Source organism: Osmia lignaria, chromosome 16, assembly GCF_051020975.1.
Source record: "Osmia lignaria lignaria isolate PbOS001 chromosome 16, iyOsmLign1, whole genome shotgun sequence".
Taxonomy (NCBI): Eukaryota; Metazoa; Arthropoda; class Insecta; order Hymenoptera; family Megachilidae; genus Osmia; species Osmia lignaria.
This window is the reverse complement of record NC_135047.1, coordinates 989,952-1,017,193: the sequence shown is the minus strand read 5'-3', so window position 1 is coordinate 1,017,193 and position 27,242 is coordinate 989,952. Positions and strand designations below refer to the sequence as shown.

At 39.1% G+C, this 27,242-nt stretch overlaps 1 protein-coding gene across 3 annotated transcripts in view; it reads right to left on the bottom strand.

Moving 5' to 3' along the window:
- The window catches only part of Gfrl (Glial cell line-derived neurotrophic family receptor-like), a 263,362-nt gene that overhangs the window by 42,335 nt on the left and 193,785 nt on the right, over positions 1-27,242 (bottom strand). The window contains exons 5-11 of one of the 3 annotated variants that reach the window (XM_034316842.2): positions 23,688-23,815; positions 18,831-19,778; positions 18,109-18,285; positions 6,561-6,666; positions 6,325-6,477; positions 2,964-3,101; positions 523-728 (exon numbers count right to left, since the gene is read on the bottom strand). In XM_034316842.2, the coding sequence (XP_034172733.2) occupies positions 523-728; positions 2,964-3,101; positions 6,325-6,477; positions 6,561-6,666; positions 18,109-18,285; positions 18,831-19,778; positions 23,688-23,815 (1,856 nt within the window). The remainder of the gene's footprint in view (positions 1-522; positions 729-2,963; positions 3,102-6,324; positions 6,478-6,560; positions 6,667-18,108; positions 18,286-18,830; positions 19,779-23,687; positions 23,816-27,242) is intronic. The other 2 variants (XM_034316843.2, XM_034316844.2) reach the window with 2 other exon arrangements.

Below are 27,242 nucleotides of genomic sequence, written 5' to 3'. Positions count from 1 at the left end.
CTGGCTACACGGATAAACTACCATTTTACGTAATTCACAACGAATTGTCTCGTCGAATTATAAAAGCTCCACGTGAAACGAACGGGTTAAAAATTATTACACGTTCAGCGATGTTCTTTGTAATTCTATCTTTAGAATTTCAAGCAGGACGAATTTGTCAACTAATCGAACGCGAAGCAGAAAGTGAGGAAAATAAGAAGGGAACGTGGAAAGGAATCAGCTTTGTCATCGTCGAGATATTAATCGTGTCAGATATTAATCACCATGGACTGGCACACTGTATTGTCCCAAACATTTGATTGTTCTTTCGACAAATATTTAATCCTGTCCGATGATTTTATCGACAATGGGTAGACGAATGGTGTTGAAACTTTCGAAAGGATCGATTGATTGGTGTTCAGGTGAAATGACGCTGAATGGAAATCATATTTATGATGAATGGTAGTGATTTCAGTTGAAAATTTTCAGATCGTTCTTTGAGTCAAATGAAAATAAATGAAATGAAATAGTTGTCACTCTTACCCACGCAAGGATTCACCCATAAAAGCCTCTGCCAGCCGATACAATCGTAAAGTTGGGTAAGTTCGGTGCTCTTGCAGGCGCAGCTCGATCTTAGTTTCGTCCCAAGAATTCCCAGCATCGCTTTTCTGCATTCAGCTGTTGGTCCAGCGCACTTTTTCGTTACACTATCCACCGCACAACTTTGTTCGTAATATTCCAACTTCATTCTGTTCGAAACAACAAACACTCGTTGAAGCAGCTACTAGAGATGCAATCATTATACATCAAAATTGCTTTTTAAATATAGATAATCTACATATGATTATGATAATTCCTATCTCCCTCAATTACAAGTGGAAGATTACCTTATATATTGAAACTTCAATTTGTTTTCTTCATAAATATCCTCAACGCATCTCCTGCGTATTAACTGTTCATATACAACGATAAGCTATTCTTCGTTTGTTATTAAACGATCATAATAACTCTCAATATGAAGCAATAAAAAGTCATATAATCGAATGGGAAAAGCTTGTCGATAAACGCAATACTACCCTATCATCCTTTTTATTAAAACTGTTCACAATTTTTCCCCAGGGTTTAAAATTCAAAGGATAATAACATTGAAAATTAACAGTGAAAAATTACAGACAAATGATACTTTCAATTAAAAAGAAAAAAAAAGAAATAACAATTACCGACGATCTCAAAAATATTCCACGAATTTCAATGGGATTAAAAATGAATTCGTTTTCGCCTGGCTATAATAAATCAATTAAAATGCCTCCATCGAACGCGTATTTGTAATTTAATCGTCGTTGGATCGCGTCGGTTGTGTCGCATCGGCGAATCGATATCATTAAATCGATACCTCGAATATTTTCGTTTCAATAAATGCGTAGATCGTGGAGTATCCAATCGGCCTGGACACGTCGCGATTCCTTTTCAATTTCAAATCGAATTAATCGACGGGTCAATTTTAATTAGTCTCTCCTCGCCGTGAATCGGACTCGTCGATAAATAGATTCAATCCTTTCTTTTTTTCCTTTTCAAAGTCTATCACGGTTCATCCTCGGTCCACGTGACATCCGTTGTTAAAAACGTTCCCGTAATTTCATTCTAAAAGGAACGGACGTCTTTTTCTTAGTAATAAAGTGTTTCATTACGCGGCGAGACTGGATCAAGCCACGTCTCGTTGACTCGCAATTTAACTTTCAAATTGAAACGAGCAGCCCCATCCTCTAGCCCAGTCCAGTGGGCCACCAGAATAAAAAAAAAAAAGAAAGGATTCGTGGCGTTTAATCAAAGGTCCGGTTTATCCGGACCCGCGATACAATCTCGACGTTACTTCTGATAACGTTCGCCTCGAAACGCCAGCTTCATTGTTACCTCCACCGTCGATTAATTTTTGCGATCTTAATACGACCTCAATTAATCTCAACTAGCTTCGTTTCTCCTATTTTTCTTCGCGCCATTTAATAGAACAGTATGCGGTAAAACGGGGAAGTTTAGAGCAAAGAAAGCTGAGAATTAATCCTTCTCTGGACAACTGACAAGGAATGACTCCGAACCTGGAAATTCAAAGAATTATGAAACTTTGTGAATATGTAGGGCATGTCCTCCTGATTAAAACGCAATTTTCATTTGCTGTCCATTTTCAGTCTAAGGGGGTGGAAATCACCCTTAAAATTTTGGTCGTTCTACGTTTTCTTCTCTTTTTCGCCGAGACTGTTAAAGATATCGAAAATCATTATAAGCAAAAGTTGTTCGTCTTTATGTATAGTATTTTTTGATGTTGAGAAAAGTTATTGTTTTTAAACATATTTATTTATAACTTTGTGTAATTGTTTCAATAATTTCTTGTTTTAACATAAAAAGATACTATGTTTATAAAGTTCTTTGATATCTCCAACAGTTTCGGTGAAAATAAAAATAAAAATTGTGGTATAATGAATGATTTTTGTTTATTAGATTAGAAAATAAAGATGGTATTGAATAAAATACAAAATTGATAAGGTAGCTCGCAAACTAAACGTACTTCTCTCCTCGAAAGCCAGCTCAAGTCTGTCCCACCCCGCAAAAGCACTCGCATTCCTCGCTTTTCATATACCCGCACCCTTCGCTAGGGCCCTAGGTCTCGCCCGGAAAAACACTCACCGACCCTTGGGCCTAGTTTTCGTCATCGCCTTTCTCTTTTACAACTCTCTTCCTGCCTTTAGAAATATAAACGCTAAGACCTAAACTACGTTACCACAAAATCGTAGAACAGCCACGATTTTAATGGCGATTTCCATCCCCTTAGATTGAAAACCGACAGCAAACGAAAATTGCGTTTTAATCAGGAAGATATGCCTTACATGTTCACAAAGTTTCATAATTTTTTGAATTTCCAGCTTCGGGATCATTTTTTTTGAGGACCTGACTGTCATAATGTAGGTAAATGATACTAATTTCTGATGTACCTGCAACTTCTGTTTTCCTTGCATGCCTCAGCCAGGCTATGGCAGGGAGGCATCTCTGCACCCTCGACACGTTGGGCGCACGCAGGGTGCATCTTCTCCTGCGCCACTATGCACTCGTCCTTCCTGTTATCCGTCTTCCTGCAAAATCATATCCCTCGCATCAACTTCAATTCAAGTAAGTTCATCATGAAATTATATGAATTTTCTTTCTCTAACACTTGTTCTACGAGTTTTCTAGTTAAGGATCTAGGAGTTTTCTAGTTAGGCAACTTTATACCTGAACTACATTTACGCCACCCTTTGAAGTTCCTAAACTCCTTGGAACACGCAACAAGTTAGACTAGAAGTAACTAGAACGACGGGATTCCTTGTACGTCAGAATGAAATAGTAGCAACATTCACCTTTTAAGAAATATATACCGGGTGCTCAAGAAGGTTAGGACCAAACTTATAATACGCGTTAGTGCGATCAAGTAGGTAATAAAACTTTGTATAAACTCATGTCCGAAAATCCTTCACCGAAGAATTATAAGCGTTAAAAAATTTCCAGGGGATTTCTTAACATTTAATCTGCGGATCGATTGCGCACACACTTTTACGTAACACGAGTGACTATATAAACTTACAATTAGAAAAAATTTAATGGTATTTAACACAAATACTTATAGGAATTTCAATGAACATTAAATTTAAGTGATTCTTTTTTATTTTTGCTCTTCTTTTATTGCAGAATCGAGATATGTATCTGATCGAAAAATGAAATATATCCATAGACTATAAAAAACGGAATTTTCCGTCTTCCGACGATTAAATGTTGAGATTCGTTATACAGAATCACAGACAGACGCAAATAATTCTCGTTGACTTACAGCTTGAAAACTCCTATCACTCGTTGTGAAGTCTGACTTTTAGTCGTGTATATATTTTTGCAGAAGGAAGAAATTTGGAACATTTATTATAAAAATCTTTGAACGCTTAGAACTCTTCAGTAAAGCATTTCTGGACATTGGAAGTTTATAGGGGGCGTTCCCCTAGTAGCGGACGGCACCTAGTATCGGACATTAGCTATATCTAAAAGAACTGAAATGTGACAAAATTGTTTCAACCGTCAAATGTTTGTTTTATCCTCTCCTTTGTTTTGACGGTTGAAACAATTTTGTCACATTTCTGTTCTTTTAGATATAGCTAATGTACGATACTAGGGGAACTCCCCCCACGTACTTCTTTTTACGTGGTGTAAGTTCGGTCCTGACCTTTTTGGGCACCCTGTACAATTTGCTTTGTATACTTCAATTAATTTTTTCCAATTAGAATGACTATTTCACTCGAACCAACTAATTTATCGTTAGTACTGTCGTGAATCGAAAGGGGATAGAAAATAAATCTTTCTATTCAATTATGAGAACAGGACGGTTAATAGGAAGGTATTTCGAGACGAATAAGGGATTCGATTCGTCAGCGTGGTCAGATTGCGGAAACAAAGGGAAGACGCGACGATTTACCGCATGAGGAAGCAGCCGTGCTGAATTCTACCACGAGAGAGTAAGAGACTTCCATCCGCTCTGCTCGAGGGTTTGCAGGGTGTTTTAAAGGGAGGAATTCCCAAGCAGACAGCCACCGCGAGGTGGATATTGCTCAACGAGCATTAAACGAGCCTGCTACGTATTTTATTCGACCGCGGGACTTTTCGTTCTGCCATTCGGTTCTCCTTTATTTTCCTCCTTCCTCCTTCGAAACCTTTACCCTCTGCGAGTACCCTTACCTGGCTAATAATCTCTTGTTGCTTCTATTCTGGCTGCGTTACAATACTTTCAATCTTCCTCGTTTTACGAAATAAAGGATTTCGTTTCATTATTTATGTACCTGCAATTCTGCCAAAAGCGTGGCGAAGCCGCTAAACGGCCAAAACAGTAGGGATCGTAGCAGTTGAAATTAAAACAGCGGAAAATGAACGCGCGCCTCTTAATTTGTCAAAGACTCAAAGAATACATGGGGCACAATCGCAACGCTGCTCTAATATTAATAAATTCAGAAAGAGCATATCTGGACGTACGCGTCGGAGACAAAGGAACAGCATTCGGGACAATGAATCGAGGCAAAGAGAAATGAAAAGACGGAAAGGAAGGAAGGAGGGAAGGAAGGAAGGAAGGAAGGAAGGAAAGAGGAAGTACAGTGAAGATGGATAGAAAGTTTCTGCATTGTTTCGCGGGCAAAAGCCACTTAAAAGTTAAAGGAGCTTCCTTCGAAAAGAAGCCTCTGTTGGCCGTCCTGGTCGGCGCGAAGGGATTAGAGATGCAGAAGTTCAGGTATTTCTGCGGCGAGGACGGCTCCTTTGTGCGCAATGGCTTCCCCTGACCCACCTTTGTCATTCCCTCTCACTCTTGCAGCGAGTTTGCTCAGGATTACGAGAATCGTACAAAGACGAGCAGCTTTAATTGAGTCGTCCAATAACACACTCCGAGACGTATTTCTGTGTCCGTGGCTGCTGCTTAAGTAATCAGCTGGATTTTCACATGGCCTGTTCCGTTGTGATTTTAGCCCCGTTTTAGCATATAATTATCACGTTACAACTATAGAAAATCTTGCAACTTTTATAACGTATAACTTCATTAATAATTTCATTTACGTTCCATTCTATCGGCTACTAATTACGTTATAAAAATACAGTGGTTAAATTGTTAATAAAGATAAAAAGCTCTTTAAACGTAAACAAATAACGTTAATTCTAAAACGTATCCAAATCGACGAGTTGCACGGAAAAAAAAGAGAAATAAAAAGAGGAAAAAATTGGTTCAAAAACGTTGCTTCTTGTTCATTCGAGCGACAGCAGTGATAGTCGTCGAAATAACGAGATAAAAAATTCTATAAATCCACGACACGCGGCCCGTGTGAAAATCGTTTTCCGCTCGCACCGGTCCGCTGCGACGCGGCTCCACCACAGAAAATATTCCGGTGTATTCGGAAATCGATGTCCAGAGGTAACAAAAAAAAAAAAAAAAAAAGAAAAAAGAACGAGCCTGTCACCTGTCAGAACACGCGGCATTTCACGAATTTGCACGCGAATCGTTATATTTGTTTAAAAAGATGCCTGTAAACAGGCGTGGGTATTTGGTCACGAGAAACTTTGATGCAATATCATAGGAAAATATGTGCAAACGATCTGTCTAAACGGATCAAATCATAAACAATAAACATTAATTTGCAGTAGGTGCGAAGATGAATTTATTTGCTAATTAATTACGCACTTGATTACTGAAAGATCGCGGTTACTTGAAATATTTCATAATTATAGACGTTGAAATGCGTCCACGAATGAAACAGATAATTATCACGATGAATGCTTCAGAATTTCGATACTCACCTGCACAGGCAGAAGGCGATTTCCACGGAGTGCTTGTGATTAGCAGACTTGTAAAAATTCTGCAAAGAGTCCATGCACTCGTTCCTGGAGCAACTGCTCGGATCGCAGTGGTTCAGCACCGGTTCCAGTAACACTCTGCACTCGGGGTCGTTTCTGAAACGAGAATGGACGAAACTAGTCGTAGAATGGACCAGTATGCGGCAAGCGAGCACGTTGGAGAACAGATTTACACTCACTTGCAGGCAGTGTACGCGTGGTGACAGGTGCTGGAGAGCACGACCTTCACTGGTTGCTGGATTTTGTCCAAGTCTGACGAGGCTGACGGCAACACCATGGACGTTTCTGGGAAAAGATTGAACAAAAACCAATTAGCAACGTGTTGCAACAGAGAGGATACCTAAGGATGTCTCAATTTTCTGGAGTACAATTGGAATCTAAAATATCGCATCTGACCATTTTTGAAAGCCGCAAAAGAAGATTGTGGAAAATGGAAAAGATCCATTGAATAAGTACCCTGTAACCATCCCCATCACCTAGAGCAGTGTTTCCCAACGTGGGGTCCATGCCCCACAGGGGGGCAATTGGGAAATGGACTCGTCCAGAGTTTTAGTTAACCGAATGGCGACTCTCAGTAATAATTAAAATGATATAGAAAAATCCTTCATTTAAATTATTTCGTACTTTAATTTCAGTTCTCCATTATATTTTGGAAATTAACTTACCGTGTATCCTCAACAATTTCCTACTAATTTCTTCCTAAAACCTATTAAGTTTCTTCAGTGAACAATTCAATTTTTGAATATTAAAAAAAAGTTTAAATTAATGTTTTAATTTTTTTTAGATTAATATTATTTATTGCTCTAAGAAATTGTATATGTTACATAGGGAAATAAGAATTTAAAAAATGCTTAGATGGGACACAAAAAAGGTTGGGAAACACTGACCTAGAAGGAACCCTCTTGAAAAACTGCAAAACTGGAAGAGCTAATAGTGTAACCTGATTTAAACTGGAATATCGATGAAAAAATAGTAATGCAATAACAAAACCTTTTGATTTTTTTTCAATGAAACTTTTACCAATGAAATTGTAAGGTTCTTTTGATTAAAACAAGACCAAACACGATATAATTTGAAGTATTATATATTTACTTATTACTCTAAAAAATGAAAAAACTTCAGATCATATTTAGGTATTAAATAGGTGAAAGAAAATAAGTAAAATATGCTTTAAATTATATCCTGTTTGGTCTGATTTTAATTAGAAGAATCTCACAATTACATTGGTAAAAGTTTCATTCAGCAAAAATAAAGAAAAGTTTTATTATTGAATTAATATTATCTTACCAATATGTTTTACTCGGTTCTTTTGATATTTGGATCTCTTTATCTTTAATAACTGCTCAGTTTAGATCCTGCTTTTCGAGTAGTCATCGAAATGTTTGAAAAGGTTTAACAACAATTTAATACTAAATTCATATAATAAACTATTATTCAGAACACTTGAATATTCACTCACGAAATAAAGCAGAAATAAGAAAGGCGTATTTACATAAGGCACGTTTTAAAAGAACCTCGCAACAACTTTAAAGAAACTTCTGTATTAAGCAGTCGGAATAAAGATGGACGGTTAATGCATGAATTATGCAACTTGAACTGTGAATCGAAGCTGCAAAACCTTTGCAACCTTGATGTTAAGTACTGTGATGAATTCCTTTAAATATCAACTATAGAGTTTAAGTCCTAGAGCCTAGAAACAAACAACTATTAACAAAGAACTAACAATAAGATGAAAACGATGTTTGTTCACTTCTTGATATCTGAAATTTTACGATGCGAGCAGCGTGCTCTTTCGATTCATTATTTCGACACGACCACAATCGTCCCGTAGTTCTACCACGACAGAAACAGTCTCTCATTTATACCAATGTTTCACTGCCTCCCTAATTGACAATAAATATCCCGAGCTCGACAGTTATTCAACCCCAACGAAGAGAAGCCCATTCAGTATCAGGCGAAAGGAGTTGAAAGGGGAGAGAAAGGAGGAAGAAGGAAGGAGATAGGATGAAGCAGGATGAAGCGGGACGAAGAAGGATCCACTCGATGACGAATGTTCGGCATCGTTAACCAGCTACCCTTCTTCGATTGATGGACTTGGTAGCTTGGGTTAACGACCTTAAAGCTTGGGGAACCCTTCTGGATATCGTTCGAACCACCTTCTCATCGTTCCAAGGGAAAAACCCGTTGGAAACACGTCGTAAGAGGGGTGCAGCCTACTCAGATGACTGGCCATAAGTCAAGCCGTCACGAAGAGCGTGCCTCCGACGCACTTTATTAAGACAAACGAGCCACCAACATCCTTCTGTTCCTTCCTTCGACCACCCTAATCGCCAACCTCGAAAATCTTCCTTGGCAAAGGGTACTTTGTGCTCGACCCGAGGGGTGTCTTCAATTCCAAGGACCCTATTCGCCAGGGTGGAAAACATTTTATAGCTTACATTACAAAATCTATTTTTATTCGGTGTTATTTAATAATTAAGAAAAAAAAAATATACTGATCGAATTGAGTAACCTCCTCGTTTTCGAAGTTGGTTAAAAAGTAACATAGGGAAAAGAGCCTGACATTCTCATATTAATCGTAAGTCGTTTACTTGAACTACTGAAACTGAGTGACCAGGTCTACCGGAATTCTTGGTATCTACCTATATGTAAGCGTTTAGTGGAGGGAGAGAGAAGGTATCATCTCCCCGGACGTCTTTGGTTCGGGTCGGGGACCGCTAGATGGCGGCGAGATGATCGGTGACAGTGTTCTCGCAAGCGGTCGTCTGGCATGCAGTTCGAATATATAGAAGTTCCGAATTGCGGTATGATAGGGTGTCTGGGGCAGGGATCGTCTGTTGTCAGCCCCACTGGACGAATCTGACACACGATCCCGAGACGCGAAATGTCTTTTTCTCCCCTCCCCTACATATAAAATTGATCGTTATTATTGAATGTTGAAATATAATTTAAAGATGTAAAGAACTAATGAGAAAGCAAATTCTCGGCCCCGAGTATTTCCAAGAAGAATTAAGACAACAAAATATACTGATCGAATTTGAGTAAACTAACTCCTCCTTTTCAAAATTGGTTAAAAAAAAACATAGGAAAAAGATGTTTGACTGCGAGGCATTTTCTCATATTAATCGTAAGTCGGTTGCTTTATCATTTACTTGAACTACTGAAACTGAGTGACTAGGTCTACCGGAATTCTTGGTAATCTATCTATAGAATTTATCGTTATTATTGAACGTTATAGTCTAATTTGAAGATGTAAAGAAGCAATGAGAAAGCAGTTCTCGACCCCCAAGTATTTCCAAGAAGAATTAAGACAATAAAATATATTGATCGAATTGAGTAACCTCCTCCTTTTCGAAGTCGGTTAAAAGAAAACATAGGGTTTTCTTCCCTCCCTAATTGACGCAGTTTGACTGCGTGGCATTCTCATATTAATCGTAAGTCGGTTGCTTTATCGTTTACTTGAACTACTGAAATTGAGTGACTAGGTCTACCGGAATTCCTGGTAATCTACCTATAGAATTTATCGTTATTATTGAACGTTGTAGTCTAATTCGAAGATGTAAAGAAGCAATAAAAAAGAAGTTCTCGACCCCGAGTATTTCCAAGAAGAAATCGAAAGGGAAATCTGACAAGAATATCAATAAAAAGAACTCCAAGCAAGCTTATAATTTCCACGAAAAGATTACTTACGAGTCGCTGACCCGTACAACTTTGCCCCACTTTTACTATCGATAACGGTGAATAAGTATAAAAGTGGTAGGCAGAATACAATGAAAAGCAAATTCAAAATTCGTCCCGTTAAATACAGACCCATTTACAAAGTCTTCGACTCGTTTCACGGGGGCAAGCTGGTTTTAACGGGCGGCTTCGAGCGGAATAAATCGCTTTTACGAAGTTCAAGTGGCTTCGGGACTATTGTTAAAGAAACTCGTTTCAAAGGGTAAGGCGACAAAGAAATCGTGGACTCAATTTAGAGAACAGTTTGAAGGACGTCCTGGAACGGAATGTGGTATTCTTCGATGACGGATCGAATAAAAAGTTGCTGTGAACTGTCATAAATAAAACACGATCTACTCTTACGGTACAAAGTTGCTTCGATATACAGGGTGAGTCAGATAAAGTGTTACAAACTATTACCTCGGAAACTATATTGATAAGCGACCTAATTTTTTTTTTAATTAAATAATACGAAGTGTCTAATTGTGCGGTGTATACAAAATTTATCTAAAGTGGCTACCATGGGATAGTAGCTTCCATTAAGTCAAAATAAACCGACTTCGTATTTTCTAAATGGAATGCTATATTAATTTCTTTTTATTTAAATAGCTTTTATCAAACTAGATTTACTCGAACCATTTTTTAATATTCCTAATTAACGATTTATGGTTAAAAAAATATTGAAGGAACGAATACGCGAAGGCTTCGAAGGAGAATTAAAACAGAAGTATTTTGTCTCAAAATTCATTTTAACTTTTCATAATGTTACAACGTATAACACTCAGTATTGTACATTTATCGACTCGCAAGCATTTTGTATTCGAGTTTTCGTATCTTTTTTAGAAGTAATTTGAGTTTCCATTATTTTATGCTTCAAATACCCCCATCAAAATAATCGAATGCAAAATTCTGGAAACTCAATACCTGCAACGATGTTGTCCGTGATACACAATATTATAATTCACAATAATAATAATAATAATATTTAATATTGAAATAAGAACAAATACACGTTAACAAGTAGATGGTTGTCATTTTCAATATTTAATAAAATCAATTTTAAATTAAAATACGTCTGTTTCAGTGTTCCTTGGATGCCTCCGCGTATTCGCTCCTTAAATATTCCCTTCGTCATAAGTCGTTATTTATAAAGGATACCAAAAAGTAGTTCGTATAAATATTCTTCAATTTGATAAAAGCCATTTAAATAACAAAAAATTAGTATAACATACCATTTAAAAAAGACGACGTCGACTTATTCTGACCCCATGATAGTCATTTTATGTACCACACAATTAAGCATTTCGTATTTCCTAATTTAAATAAAATATTAGGCTGATGGCTGCTATAATTTTCGAGATAATAATAGTTTGCAACCTTTCATCTGCAGTCTACAGGACGTTTCATAATAAGTTGCATAAGAAGCAATACTTCAATGGTGAATTACTTGAAAATTCCCATGATCTCATCAAGATTTTAAAGCGGATTCAGCAATCCAGTGAAATGGTAGTGGAAAGCAACGACAGATAGGAGAAACGAAATATGATGGCCACATAATATGGCACACTCTGCGCGGAGGGCAAGGAGAGATAGTCGAAACCACGAAGCAACTTCATCGTCGAGATATCATCCTCGAGGCGAAGGATAGAATCTTCGAGCTAAGGAATATCAATCGTGGTAGTTTGAGGTACGCGGGTTGGGCGGTGCCTTGACTCGATCGCAGGCAGATTCCTCGAGTTGGTCGGAGAAACACGGCCAATTCGAAGCGGCGGTAATTGGAACCGGTGTCCGTCTGCCTCCTCGAGATCGATGCCATGGCCCGCCCGGCGCCCTCTCCCATCAGGATATATCTGGGCCAAGCCAGCCTCGCTACCTTTCCTGTGAACCAGCTCCAAGAACGTAGAATGTAAGATCGAACAGATTCGAAACTGATTGTGAATAACTTTCATCGATTGAAAAACACGATCGAAACATCTTGAGAAGATATTTCAGCTTTTCTAATTAACACGTTCATAATCATTCCACCTCCTGAGCAATCAGTTCTTGCTAGTCGCAGGACATTGATTCTACCATTTGTATCTGTTGAATTATTACAAAAAATAATAAAGAAAGTATGTTTAAAATAAAAATAAAATTCAATATATTAACCCTTTAACCGCATTTGACGTGTATACACGTCGAACCAAATCTCTATTGCGGTGCGGTTGACGTGTATCCTCGTCGTGTGAAATAAAAAATTACCATTGATTATAAAAACTCGAAATTTCAATAAAATGTAATAAGATTATTATTTGGTGGTATGTTTCCTTTATATTGCTAATAAAACTGCTATGTATTTTATACAAAAGAGTTTGATTATTCTCTTTGTTGTATCGAATATTCCTCGTATAATGCATTACTTTTTACAAATTGATATTCAAACTGGTATTCTTCGAACTATTTTGTATACTTTACTGTATATTTTAACTTCTGAAAATCATTGTTTTTTTTTTAATTTTTCTTGTTTATGAATTTTATTATTTTTTGACAATTTTCAAGTTTTTAATAACAATAACCTTTTCAACGATGAATTGTTAATTTTTTTAATCCTTCCCCGTTTTACTTTACTTTCTTCGTAAAATTTATAATAGGACCATTTGCCCTGCGTTCGACGTGTATACTCGTCATTGCTTGATTTGAATTCCGCACTCTGTGGGGGATTTTTAAAACAAAATTCCACAGTTAACGAGTTAAGTAGGAATATTTTATTTAATCACCCATTTCCAATAGTATGATTTGCATAACAGACGCTCTAAAGCGTTCTCCGATTCTTACATTTCATCCCCCTTTGTATACCGTTGTATACCCTCGTATAATTATAAACTATAATTATACATAATTATTCAAAATCCATTAATTCCACTTGGCGATTTAAGCTCCTCATTTGCTACTTAAAATTTTAATTTGATTTTTTCGCAACCAAATGTTGGTCCTCGTAAATTCCAGACTAATGGTTTTGCTTAGCTGGAAATTTATTTCCAGTCAACACCACTCTACATGCAGTATCCTTGTTTCCCTCGACGTAACAGTCGTCGGTAATTACGCGGACCGATTGCTTAATTATCCAATTAGCTTGAAACACACGATCACAATCGTCTGTCGATTGGCTAGTGACCGTTTTGAGGTTATTCCACCTTTTTCCACGTTTTTCCTCGCTATTTTCCTGCCTATTAGCGTCGCGTTAATTGGTCGACCAACGTGGAATATCCGTTACAATCTCGTATATGCAAACAGACGCCAGCGTGAGCCGCAAAGTATACAGTTGTCGACCCGGAAAGATCGATCGTTCTTTGTGGCGAATTTCAGCGAATCTCCCTGGTAATTTATCAATCGAGCCTTGGAATCTGCTTCCTATCATTTTTTTTTTTTTTCATCTTCAGTAAATTACTTACCGAGTACCATCTACTCTATATGTATGTTCTTATTGAATAGACTTCTTTCAGTTACTTGGCCTCATCTAATTCATCGGTGGTTCGGTTTAAGAAGGGATAGGTAGAAGCGTTATTAAAAGCTAGAGAACCGCGGATTATTATTATTATTATACACAACGGGTCGATCGTTAAAACGTACCTACTCTCAACCCACTTTCACGTTAATTAAATGAAACGCGCGGCGGTCGGTGCAACGCGGAGGTAGGAGGGTAAAGACACGCGTCTGCAAACGAACGAACGTCGAATCCGAGCGGAAAATGTGAAAAGTTCCAGAACGAATGATCTCCTTTCTCCGGAGAACTTGGTTGTTTGCCTCGTTTAACGTTCGTCACGCGTGCGTTTTTCCGAATTTTCTAAATTGTTCGAACGACGTAATGAAGACGTACGTCAGCTAATTGCAAGGAACATTTTTAAATGGATTCGTTGTTTGGAAAATAGCGTGGAAGATCGACGCGTCATGGATAATAGATAAATAAATCTATTTACGGCGCTATCTTCGCTGACGATGCGCGCTAGAAATTTCGCGCGAAGATGTAATCAAGTCCGTTTTCAGGCTGGCGACGAACAAACGCGCATTTCTCGCCACTTGTCGCGTCCTAATGAAAATTCGTTCGGCCGCTTATTCGGTCGCGTTTCTCCGTGGACGCGGCCACCCTAACGAGTCACTATTTTCTCCGGTTCGAAAGTCGAACTCTCGACGGGCCTGAGCGTGCGGAAATTTCGCATTCATATATTCAATTTCGACGGAACGGTCTGCGGGGACCGGCAGCTCGTTCCGCGGATCCAGAGAGGATCTTGGAACGAATGGAGACGCAATTCGATTCGACGAACTGGATTATTAAATTATGTCTTATTAATTTAAGGATTAGCACAGTTTGATAATAATACGATTGATATCTACTTTGATAAGTATCAATCAATGTCGAGCTGGGGACTGAAAGTTCATACTTCGATCGTGGACATTGTAAATTTCGTAGGAGAGCCATGCTTATCCTCGTAGATTGCTTTTGAAATAGGAGAGAAAGTTTCATCCGTTTGCTCCATTATCTTGATGAAACTTTATTGAATACTCCTCTCGATTCGTGAGATAACCACTTTTCATTGGAACGATGCTTCTTATCCGATGCTTCTTTGTACGGAACATCGTGTGTCCGCAAAGCGTTTGTACCCTTTAATCCGACAATAGATAAGAACTATGGAATATATTTTTTAATTTTGTTGATGGAAAAAGATTTTTCAATTTGATAGCACACTTTATACCTTTTCCTATTTGCACACTAATTGCAAGTTTTTTATGTAAACACATGAAAGGAAAGTAAGAATGCGTTAAAGGATAGTCATTAATTATCCTATTCAACTCGCACAACAAAAACGAACCGCATTGCGCTAATTGCTCCGGTTAAAGAGCGGTACGTTTGAAAATTGACTGCTCGATAAATCGACAGGTTTAAAACGGTTCCGGTATATTCACTTGCCGCGGTTATTCTGCCGATCCCGTGACGGAAAAAGTAGAAGGAAAGAGTGGAGGCGCGAAATCGTAGCTCGTTATCGGCGGAGTCAAACAAACGGGTCACCGTTATTATAACTCACACCGGTGTACGCGCATCTGGTCCGAGCATGCGCCTATCTCGTTGCACCTGCAAGCACGTTCGAGTGTGCTCGTCAAAAGTGCGCCCCTATCGATTTCGGATATATATATGTGTGTGTGTATCAAGTGAAATCCGACCGCGAACATCGTCTGCCCTACATTTTTCCCTTTCCCGCGAAAAACGAACAATCCTTAACGCGTGACAGCGCGCGAACAAGGAAGGTGTTATCTTGAAACACAGCATCGTAGAAAATCTTTCGATGGGTGACTGTTGAGATACGCGGTAACTTTAATTTAATTTTGGACTTTCCATTTTTTTCTTCTTTTCCTTCTATTTATTATTTAATATCTTTCGTCGATCGATGGTTAAAAGAATTTTTATCTAACATATCAAGGAATTCCATATCCAGATTATAGTGGAAACTTTTCATTAGGTGCTCGAACAAGACGTGTAGCTTTTTTTGAGCGGATTTTTTTGGCCGTAAGCGTGTAACATCGTCGATCGGAAAAATCGATCATCCGGCTTCCTTGCGAACGGTCCGTTGGATACTGGGACACGATCGGTCCGCGTTGCTCGACGAAGCGTAGGAACCCGTTTCGCTCGAATCAATCACCCGACGGAACATCGATACGCGGGTAATCGCTGGATTAAAGGATAACCAAGGATAATTACTCGCTGCTCGATCCGGATGCAATCAATTCTCGATGCGTTATAGTTCGCGCTACCGCATCCGCTCTCTCCGCCTTCCTGTCTCTGCAATCCCACATCCGTCTTCTCTTCCTACTCGTTCATTTGTTTTTTTCTCTGTGTGTGTTTTTATTTTTAATCTATTACGTACCTACTTGTTCTTCAACTAACTAACCCAAGTCTACGTCTCATGATTTATTTTTAAATCAAACAGCAAAGCCTAATTTTCTCGAAATACCCACGTACAATTTAGATCCTAACTTTGCTCGAATGCTGACCAAGATTCCTAACCGGAGGAACCGCGTATAATTTGTTTTATCATCAAACAAACGGTCGGTTTAATCGTTGTGCAGACACGACGGAAAAATCGTGTAGCTGGTATTTTTTCAACGGCCGCGTCTACCAGAATTTACAGCTGCTAAAACGACGCATATTTATTGTTCTGGTTAGAATAATGCTGACCACGGTTTCGTTGCTGTTAACGCGCCTCAACTCCTCTTCCATTCATCAACTTCCATGAGTTACGGAAAAACCAGACTTAACAAAAATACGTATACACCCTATTCTCTGTCCTGAAAAATGTCCTGAAGCCTTTTCGATTTTACGCGTTGAAAAATTTTATAATGAAAGGGTTAAAAATTTAGATTTCTCCTAATTTTTGGGTAGATTTGTAATTTTAATATATTACAAAATAATTGATGGGAATATTCGCGATGTAACCAAGAAGTAACAAGAAGTTGAGAAATTTTAAAAGGGAAAGGGTTAAAAATTTAGATTTCTCCTAATTTTTGGGTAGATTTGTAATTTTAATATATTACAAAATAATTGATGGGAATATTCGCGATGTAACCAAGAAGTAACAAGAAGTTGAGAAATTTTAAAAGGGAAAGGGTTAAAAATTTAGATTTCTCCTAATTTTTGGGTAGATTTGTAATTTTAATATTTTACAAAATAATTAATGGGAATATTCGCGATGTAACCAAGAAGTAACAAGAAGTTGAGAAATTTTAAAAGGGAAAGGGTTAAAAATTTAGATTTCTCCTACTTTTTGGGTAGATTTGTAATTTTAATATTTTACAAAATAATTGATGGGAATATTCGCGATGTAACCAAGAAGTAACAAGAAGTTGACAAATTTTAAAAGGGAAAGGGTTAAAAATTTAGATTTCTCCTAATTTTTGGGTAGATTTGTAATTTTAATATTTTACAAAATAATTAATGGGAAAATTCACGATGTAACCAAGAAGTAACGGGAAGTTGTAAATTTTTATAATGAAAGGGTTAAAAATTGTTAAACTTCTCCTATTTTTTAGGTAGATCAGCAATTTCAATATTTTACAAGAAAATTAACCGGAAGATTCGCGATGTAACCAAGAAGTAACGAGAAGTCGTAAATTTTTCTGGCCCAGAGCGGAAAGTTTGGCTCGAAACCGATCAAGAGGAGTAATATCGCGTCGTATCTCGACGGTAGACTTATCACGGCCAAAACTTTAATTTAATTTCGGCCCGGGGTCCTCTCATTTCCGGTCCTCCTCACCGTATCTCAACGTATTATTTCTCGAGCCGCCGGATTTCGAACTTTAATCCAAGGAAAACGGCGCAACTTCTCGCCGGATCTTCCGAAATTCTCGCTCTTCTACAAGCAGCAGGTATAAATCGTTTGACAACCTCTGACTATCAGCGGAAATTCAATTGCCTCCTAGCCGTTTCCCTTTAAACCGCTTGTTTTCCACGCTTTAATTAGATGCTACTTTCGTCTGTCTCTCTGTATCTTTGAAATTACGAGTTAAAACTGGCCCGACTGTCGGTCGGGCTATTTGTGCTTGAAAAACGATTCGATGAAAGTGAAAGAACACTCTCGTTTTTGAAAAATTATACACAAGATTATTACCAACGTCATATGTTTCGCGTTCATCTTTCCCCTTGTCTTTAGATATTGCGAACTTAACCCTTTGACTGCTATGGACGCACATATGCGTCCATAGTTTGTTTCTTGTGTATCTTCATCAAAATCAAATAAAAGTTATCAATATGTTATCAGATTATAATGATGTGATAAAACAATGAAAAAATAAATTGAAAAATGAAATGAAATAAAAAAGAAAAATGATAAGTGTTATTGACTTAATTCTTATTTCGTACCTACACACACAAAACGTTTAAGCCAGGAGTACTCAGCAGTCAAAGGGTTAAGATCAGAGTGTAAATAATAATGTTATAAAATAGAATAATGTTATGTAATAGAATAAGTATTCAGTACTCACGATCGTGCTCGTCCGTCTGGTTCCTCTTATGATGGGACTTGTGATGATGTCCACCGAGAACAGGAATCTGCTTCATCGCCAGTAGATCTTGATGATCGGCGTCGATTAATGGATTCTCCAGCTGCGATTCGATCAGCTCGAAGCTGGTCGAATTGTCCGGATGTGAGATGACCTTCACTGTAAACGAGCAAGCGTAACGGAGCATGGAGGGAAACGTACGCGCTCGTCTGATGGTCAATTTTAGCCACGATTCCCGCACTCCTACAGGATTTCTATCTAACCAGCGCGACGCGACGTCTCTTCGAGAAAGGAGCTGATTTTTTAAAAACATCGCGACAGAACGTAGTCTCTCGAGCTTCGAAATAATAAATTACGTTGCGTTCGTTTGTCGGTGAGAACGTTGATCATTTGGAATTTCATCGAACGAGCCGATACGAAGATTCCTCGCTCGATACCAGCTGCACTCTACCAACACTCAAGTATCGCTTGGTATCGGTGTAGTTCATTTGAAAACAGCAAGTCGTCGATCGGAAAGTTGATACAAAGACTGCTATTAATAAACTATCAGTAAGCAATATTAGTGTATCACAGAAAAGGGGTAAGAGATCAATCGACTTGCTGTTTTAGCGTCGAAGTGAACGAAGTCGATGAATCCTAGATCCGAGAAGAGCTGCGATCGACGGGTGTGTGTCTGATCACACGACCGACATCGGTGTACGAACCTTGGTCGACGAACCCTTCGAAGGCCTGTCGGAGATCGAAGAGCCGGTCGACTGGCAGCGCGCCGATCCTGAACTCGAGATCGTCGAGGTCGTCGTCGGCGCGATCGATGATCGCCCGGTGTTCGTAGGTTGGCCTCGGTGCGAATTTCTTCGGCTGCACAAAGTCAGGCCTGTCGATTCGTTTGGTCTCGTCCACGGTAGGCGTTGGACGAGCCGATGGCGGATAACTCGACCACGACGACGACGACGATGACAACGACCAAGACGAAGAAGACGAGGACGACGACGTCGCGGCGGACGGTGGTGCAGGTGGTGCAGGGTGGTGCTGGTGATGGTGATGATGGTGCAGGTGCGCATCATGCTCGCTTTGGGAGTGCCTTGGCTGCAGGTGCACTGTGCTGGTGGCACGATCATGCTTGGATAATGTGGACGAAGAAGAAGAAGAAGAAGAAGAAGAAGAGGAGGAGAAAGAAGAAGAAGAAGAAGAAGAAGAAGAAGAAGAAGAAGATGAAGAGGAAGAAGAAGAGCCGCGATCATAGAAGCTTCCAGGTCCTTCCATTGATCGATCATCCGTATCTTTCTCCCTGTACACAGAACGTTGCTCGTCGTCGGTACCAGCACGAGCCTCTTGCCGGTCTTCAGGATCGGCACGAGGATCGTACGCCTCGACCACGAGCACGCCTGGCCTGCCAGGTAATTCCGGTGCTTCCTGATGACGACCATGCTGATGACGATGGCCGTGCTGATGCCTCTGTCCCGGATCCTGGACGTCGTACGTGCTCTCGTGGTCGTAGTACGAGGTGCGCGCGGTCCCGGGGAACAGAAAATAGGGGTACATACTGGTGGCCGGTAACCAGATCTCCTGGTAGCTCTCCTGCTGCGGGTCGAACGGATACAGGGCCGAGTCCGTGCCCGACAGGTCAACGGAGGTAGAGGAGGGCAGGAACTCTGTAACAGAGAAGCAGAGACGCGGACGAGAACGGGGTGAGTGGGGTGCGTGATCGTTGTTGGTACACGTGCACGGAGACAGGGTTCGCGTGGTACGTGCTACTCTCGTGGTTGTGATTTTTGGATGGTAATGGTGATGGTGACGATGGTTTGTGAATGGTGGTTGCGACAATGTTGCTGCTGTTGCTGTTGCTGGTGAAAGTGGCGAGTGAAGCAGTTTTACGAAACACCGAATCACGTCTAAAAACGACGCTCTCTGAGTTTCAACTATGTTCGTTGAACAAATTAGCTGCATAAAGAGAGACTATTCTCTTTGGAAGTTTGCAACTCGTGTTGTAACACATAGAAATTTGTTCACGAGAGTTGGATAAGTGGTAACGAATCGATGATCAAGGTGTACCAAGTGAATTTTCATATTTCGGCTTACAATTCTTTGGTAATTTGGTAAATAATTCAAGATCATTGTAAAAGCGGTAGGTATCTTTCCAAAAAGAAAATCAGCTTCCTCGCGTTAATCCGCAAATTACTCCAGCGTTAAGCTCTTCTGGGAACTATTATCGTGGCCCAGCTGCTCGAGAAGCCAATCAAAGCTCGTGGCCGGTTAAAAAAGACGAGACTTCCCTCTGGAGGATCGTCTCTCTCGCGAAGAAAGCGTTTGCTTAGACATTTGGCGCTCCACAGAGCCTCGAAAGAACTCGAGGGAATGCGAAAAGAAGTCTTGGAGCCGAGCAGGCCGCGCAAACCGAGCTCAACCGTCGATTCCGATTACGACTTGGTTCGTTTAACCCCGGCTCTCTGACTTCTCCCCTATCCTTTTCCCTTGAATTTTCGCCATGGTGGTCCCCGCTCCGAGTCCACAGACCCGTAAAAATAAAATATCAGCTTCGTTCTAACGCGATTACATTGGGTTGCATCGGTAACTCGAAAAACTACACCCCTATAACTGATTCTCTTTTCACGTCAGCTGCTTGATAATAAACTTGTTTGAAAACATTGATCGGTGAAAGTTTAAAGGGCGGATAATGTCATGGAAAACCGTTGCTGTCCTTGACATTTGAAAAAATGCCATTGAAATGTTACACGCTATAATCGGAAAATTGTGTTTTGCGGAAAATGTGCACAGCTCGAAAATTTCGATTCTCATGACTATTCGTTGGAGTAATTTTCTCGGAGCAAATTTGTTAAACGAACGAAAGAATTTTATGAAAATTTATGGAAATGATTCGTTTAGAAGTTGTTAGGTCGAAAGAGGACCAGGGGAAGAAAGGGACGAGTGAGAGAGAGTAGAAAGTTTTAGTAGACGAATTAATCGACACATGCACATTTCAGATAGAAGTAAGTAGAAAAAGACATAGGCATGCAGGCTGAGAACGTGCACGGCCTACGTGGCCTAAAAAGAGAGTATTGTCATGCAAAAGTACAGAGCATGCGGTGCGCAATCTTCTTGCATTCTCGCCCGAAGGTTTTCGAATGTTTCTTTTCTTCGTAAACGAGTAAACTCGGCGGTCGATTAGTTACCCTGACCAACGGGGTAACTCGACGCGAAACAAAGAGAAAAAAAACTCGGTCGCCGAAGGAACGGCAATAATAATCGTAACGACACGCCGCGCCGGGCCGCGCTTGGCCGCGTCGCGATAGAGGTATGAAAGAAGAGAAGGTATGCTAATTTTTATCGGCCTCTTTGCGCCTCGCGTGTTCCTCTCGATAGATTCAGGCGTTCGCGAGGGAAAGCTTTCGTGTTGACCCAGTTCGATCAGAAACGATCAGAGTGAACGCAAACCGAACCGAGTGAAAAGAACGCCTTCAGATTGAATCTTGCAAATATACAGGACGTCTCAAAGAAAATGCACGTTTCTATACTTTCTATAACGTTCCTGTTTATCGACGGTTACCTGAAATCCGAACGTTTCATGCTAATTCGATATTATTGGATTGTTACCTATCAAAGGATCGATTGCTTTTTTCTTTCTTTCGTTCGAAACATCCTGTAAACAGTAAATCGAAAAGCTTGATTGTTCTCTAAAATTAAGAGTAAGAATGTGAAAACGCAAATCCTTCGAGCGGAATGCGTACTTAGGGGGTGCTGGTGCTCTCGTGCAGACGTTCCTTGATGTTCGAAGATTTCGAGATCGGTCCCAGGCCTCTTTCGAATTATCTCTAGCTGCTTCGTTGACTCGGCTGGGATCTTATTTAGGCAACGCGTCCAGGATCATCGTTTCCGTTCCTCTTGCTGTTCGCCTCGACCAAAGGCACAAATTGCTTTCGCAAACGATTGTACGAGGTCGGTTCCGAGAACGGTCTACGAATCGAACGTGTCGCAGCTTCGGTTTCGAATCGCTAGAAAGCTTCCTTAACGCAAGACATTCGTTACTTTTTGATCGTTCGAATTGTTTTCTGAATGCTGATCGAAATGCGCGATGATGATACCTGGGAATGATCGATCGACGCGTAAACGATCCTGAGAACACGCTTACCCTCCATTTTTTCTTTTCTTTTTTTTTCTTTTTACGCGTATGGTACTTATGAAATGCAATATGAATCTGTTCGAGCGACGGCACGCAAGCTGAAATGTAGAAAGTCAAAGTCGATGTCGATGACGGATCTGTTACGATTACTCGTATTTAGCCAGCAACGATAAATCAGTTTACTCGGCCAAACGTACATCGAAAAGAAAGAAAACAAACGCTTGCATGTCGCACATGCGTCTCGTGTGGTGTACTTACGTAACGGCGCGAAATGCCTTCGTAAATGTAAACCTTTTCAATTTTTACGGCATACAAACTCTGTCGATCTTGAACGAACAAATGATAATGGACTATGTAACGAAAGGGTTCATTTGACTGATAAAGGTAGATAGGAAAAACGGTGAAAATATTGGTGGTTTGTCGTAGGTCGTAAATAAACCCATCCATGGTTACCTAACTGTGGTTATCGCTTCCGGTGCCGTTATTTTTTCCCCGGTATCGATGTCGAAGGAAAGGTACGAGCTCGACGGAGCAATTACTTTCAGCGATACCGCGGTGTTTAAAGCTGCTGGGACGACGTTATAGCCTCCTTTGGATAAGCTCCTTTCTCCTTAATTAACCAAAGGCCAACGGTATCGAGATGTAGATAAGGATTTCATCGCGTGGCAGGCTCGACCTTAATTTCACTGAAATCTCGTTCCCTTCGACCAACATCCCTTCCATACGTTCCGCTTCCTTCGAGCCTAATGATACTCGACCAAACTACTTTCAGAGCCTCCTTTCATCGTCTCGTCCGTGGAAACACATCTCCCTTTATCTCTGATCGTGATCGCGATCATGAGCGTGATCGAGATGGTGATCGATTCTAGGAGATTGAAGATTCTTGATAATGTGCATCCAAGATCGACAGGTTTGTTTCGTAAGAGCTCACGCACATTGACCAAAATCATTTAAAATATATATATATATAATATAAAAACTAAAAAGTTACTCGCTGGCAAAGATACAAACAAATAATTACACAAAGGTCGGGCGCAATCGAGCCTCGTAACGAAACGGACGAAAAATAAAAGAAAATAGATACTCTGTAGAATTCATATCCAAAAAATACACACACGTTACTTCACAACACCAACAATCTTCTTCCAACAGGGTGCGCTAATTGATACGGTTAATCAACGTACGATATACTCAATTCATTCAAGATCACAAAATGAGGTGTGTATGTGTGTACGTGTGTTTTGGCTTGCGAGAACAACTCGCACAACGACATTAAATAATAAAATGTTCAAAAGCGTTTTGAGAGAAACAAAACGTTCTCGTGTGTACGCGATGTATGCCTGTATTATATATGTAATAATACCACGTGTACGTACGTATACATAGAGATAGATATAGAGAAAAAAAAGAAGACGCTTACGATTTGATGGATTTTCATACTCACCAACGCACGGATTGTGATTCACCGTGGAGAAGATCTTGTCGCAACGTCTCTTCATGCGAGCGTTTGGACATGTACAACCGAACATTGGCGACAGTCGTAGTTGGGTCCAGGAATCGTGGCAAGCACTCCTGAAACAATTAATAGTAACAATGTTATTGAAGAAAGTAAGAATTGTAGGCGTTTAGTGGAAAGGGAGGGCGGTGAGTGTCCTCGAACGCTCTTAGTTCGGGTCGGAGACCGCCAGGTGGCGGTGGCATTGTGGTCTGTTCTCGCTAGCGGTCGCCCGGCATGGGATCCAAATATATAATACCATAGGAGTTCGGAAAAGCGGTGTTATAGGTGTCTGGGGCAGGGATCATCTGTCGTCAGCCCCACTGACGAGTCTGACAGACTATCCCGAAATGCCCCCCGTAAAGAAGGACTTGTAAATAATAAAGTCACGAACTTACATATGAACCATTTATTTGAAAAGTGGGGGAAGTCCTCTTTTGAAAAAAATGAAGATAATAATAACAATAGATAGAACTTCATATGATATTTTTATCCGTAAACAATCTGTAATAAAAGTAATTCTAACTCCCGAATTTTTGAATGATGGAAGTTTTGGTGATTAACGATATTAGAAAGATTGTTTAGTTTGAAAATGGAGCAAGTACATCACACGCTGAAATTATTTTTAGCCGAATATATTACAGTAAAATTCAGCAATAATGTGAAAAACGATAAATTGTTTAATATTCGGGTATTCTCCATTGAATTCAAATAGCGTACATACATGTAGGGGTAGAATAATTATACACTGCATTCATACTATATAGGGAAACCAAGTAATTTTGGAAATATAAAATTACCTTCTTTATATGAGAGAACTAGGTTAATTACATCAGTCAATATGAAGACATGATGGATTTATTACTATATGTACCGCCCGGTTCTCATGAATATTTTAAAATGTTAAATCTTAAATAAAACTTACAATATACGTATAAAATAATACAAATTATTCAAAAAAAGGTATAATTTCATTGGAATTCTGAATAGAAATAAATTGTTTTATATTATTATATTAACATAATTTAATATTAAAATAACTGTTTTCTTTGTTTTACTTTTCATCAAATGAATGAATATTCATATAAAATTACACGATATATTGTTTTCATTATTGAAACAAGACTGATCCAACTGAAATGTGATCTATTTAATTAACGAATATAATAATTCATTAATTTTGAAAGTGAAGCAAGTTCATTTCGATATTATAAAATTTTCATTTTTTTAGCCAATATTGATGAACATTATTAGATAATAAACTTACATTATCTAACACCAAAAAATCCAAAAGTGGACTTGCCCCATTTTCAAAATAAACGGCTCGTATATCTGATACAGTAATCCAAATCGTGATAATCTGAAAACGATCATTAGAAAAATTGTATAGATCAAAGGGGTGCAGTAGAGAACAGTCCTGCTCCTTGATACGGTTTCCAGTTCAGTCTGTACTTTAGAAAAAATCCAGCGATCTAATTGCGCAGCAAGAAAGGAGGAGAGCATGAGAAAAGGTCGAGGAGAAGAGCATGAAAGAGAGGGTGGGAATTCGGTGAGGACGAAAGCTACGTTCCTAGGAATTATTTGGGTTAATGGCACACACGGTACCGTGGCTCTAGCTCTCCACGAATTAGAGGGCAAACGAGGCAAAAGGAAATACGAAACCACAGATGAAATAAAAGCGACAACTTCCAAGATGAACGAAAAGAGGGGCTGCGATGGTGGATGATAAATCAAGTTTTTCCTGCAATTCTGTTTCTCCTCTTTTCTCGAGAGAGGCAATATTTATTTAGTTGCGATCAATTTTTTATTTATTCCTCTTTCGATTTCACCATTCTCGAACATTTCATCTGAAAATGGAAGTGGAAGAAGCCTTCCAACTGGAATACATCATTATCGAGTAACAAACTTGTTCCGAATTTTATACGCATTCCTAGGAACTTGGTAATTTTAAATATCGGCGTACCTATCCATTACCAGAGATTCTTGATTCTGCGAATCAATTACGACGACTCCTCGAAACCCTCTTTCTTCAGAAACGCTTTTAAATAATTTCAGAATTTCGTACTTTAACAAAAATAGTGTTCATTTGTTCGTATAATACAACCAAACAGTGATCATGTTAGTTTCTTGGAAAGACGGATGATCAGCGGTTTCCCGCGAAATCTATCGCGAAGCTGGCTTAAAGCACCTTTCCAGCCGATGTCCAATGAAATTATGGTTTCGTCTGCTGGCGACGACGATTTTCGCTAGTAGTGTGTCACTGACAGCTATCCGGAATGCAGTCTGTTCAAGGAACAAGCGTCGTGTGGTCTGGCCGCACATCGAAAGCAGAAGCAACACACACATATTCTCTTCGCGTTTATACCGAGTTCCGGCATGGCAGCTTTAAGCCGCATCCGGTGTATTTATAGCGGGGGTCCACGGTCGCTCCCGTTGCTCTTCTATTTGTTGTTCCGATCTTCCCGCGGGATTCATCGATAAGATAATCACGCTATCAGTAGACCTAATCCTGATTAATACTTATAACGTAGAATCTAATTGATTATCAATCTGAGGGAAGGGAAAAAATCTAAAAATCTTCCAAATTTATTGAAATTAAAAAAATTTTTTTTAAATATTCCTACATTTCAAATTTAAAAATTTTTCAATTTAGAAATCATAAATTTAATCAAGGAAGTAGGTGCCATTTCCTCTAAAGTCTAAAGAAATTACTTACGGGTAATTTGAGTACATAAAAAAGAATCCAATTAAAAATTAAGTACTGTTTCAATTGTGCTATAAATTTATAGCTAACTTATAAATCTATACGTTTCTTATTGTTTAACAAATACAATTTTTAATATTGGAGCTACCTCTTCTTTGTGGCGAAAATAGAAACAGAATAGTAAGTATCCCCTAAAGAAATTTAAAAAGGAGTTATAATTTATTATAATCATTACTATGATGGTTAATGGTAATTTTAATGTTTTTAATGGATTAATGGTTAATTAAAAATGATAATATTCGGAGTTTATAAGGTGGAATTATCTTCAAATAATTCACCCTCTGTATCTTCAGGATCGGCTGATGTGAAGTTTTCTGGTTTCTCATATCTCATTTTTTGCAAGTTCTAACACGTCGTTATATTTTGCAACTTTTAATGATCAGGAGTTTTTGTCTGTTGGATGAAGATTATTCATTGTTATCAATTCTTTTTTACACCAAGTAAAGTATCACATTTTTCTAAATCAGATTGAATATAAAAAATGTGCAAAAAATGTAGCTGCCTCCTTCTTGGCGCAAAGCCTTCAATTATTTTCTTCTTTTCTTTTCTTTTCTTTAACAGAACAATGACAGATACTGTATTATCATATAATTGTAATATTCCTATTATCATGAATCTAAGATTTGTCAATGCCATCTTACAGTTAATCCAGTGCATTAAGCCGAACCGTTCTGTTATATTGCCTCTCAAAACCTACGTAACTCTTTGTTGAATCCTGAGAAAGAATGAATGAATAATTC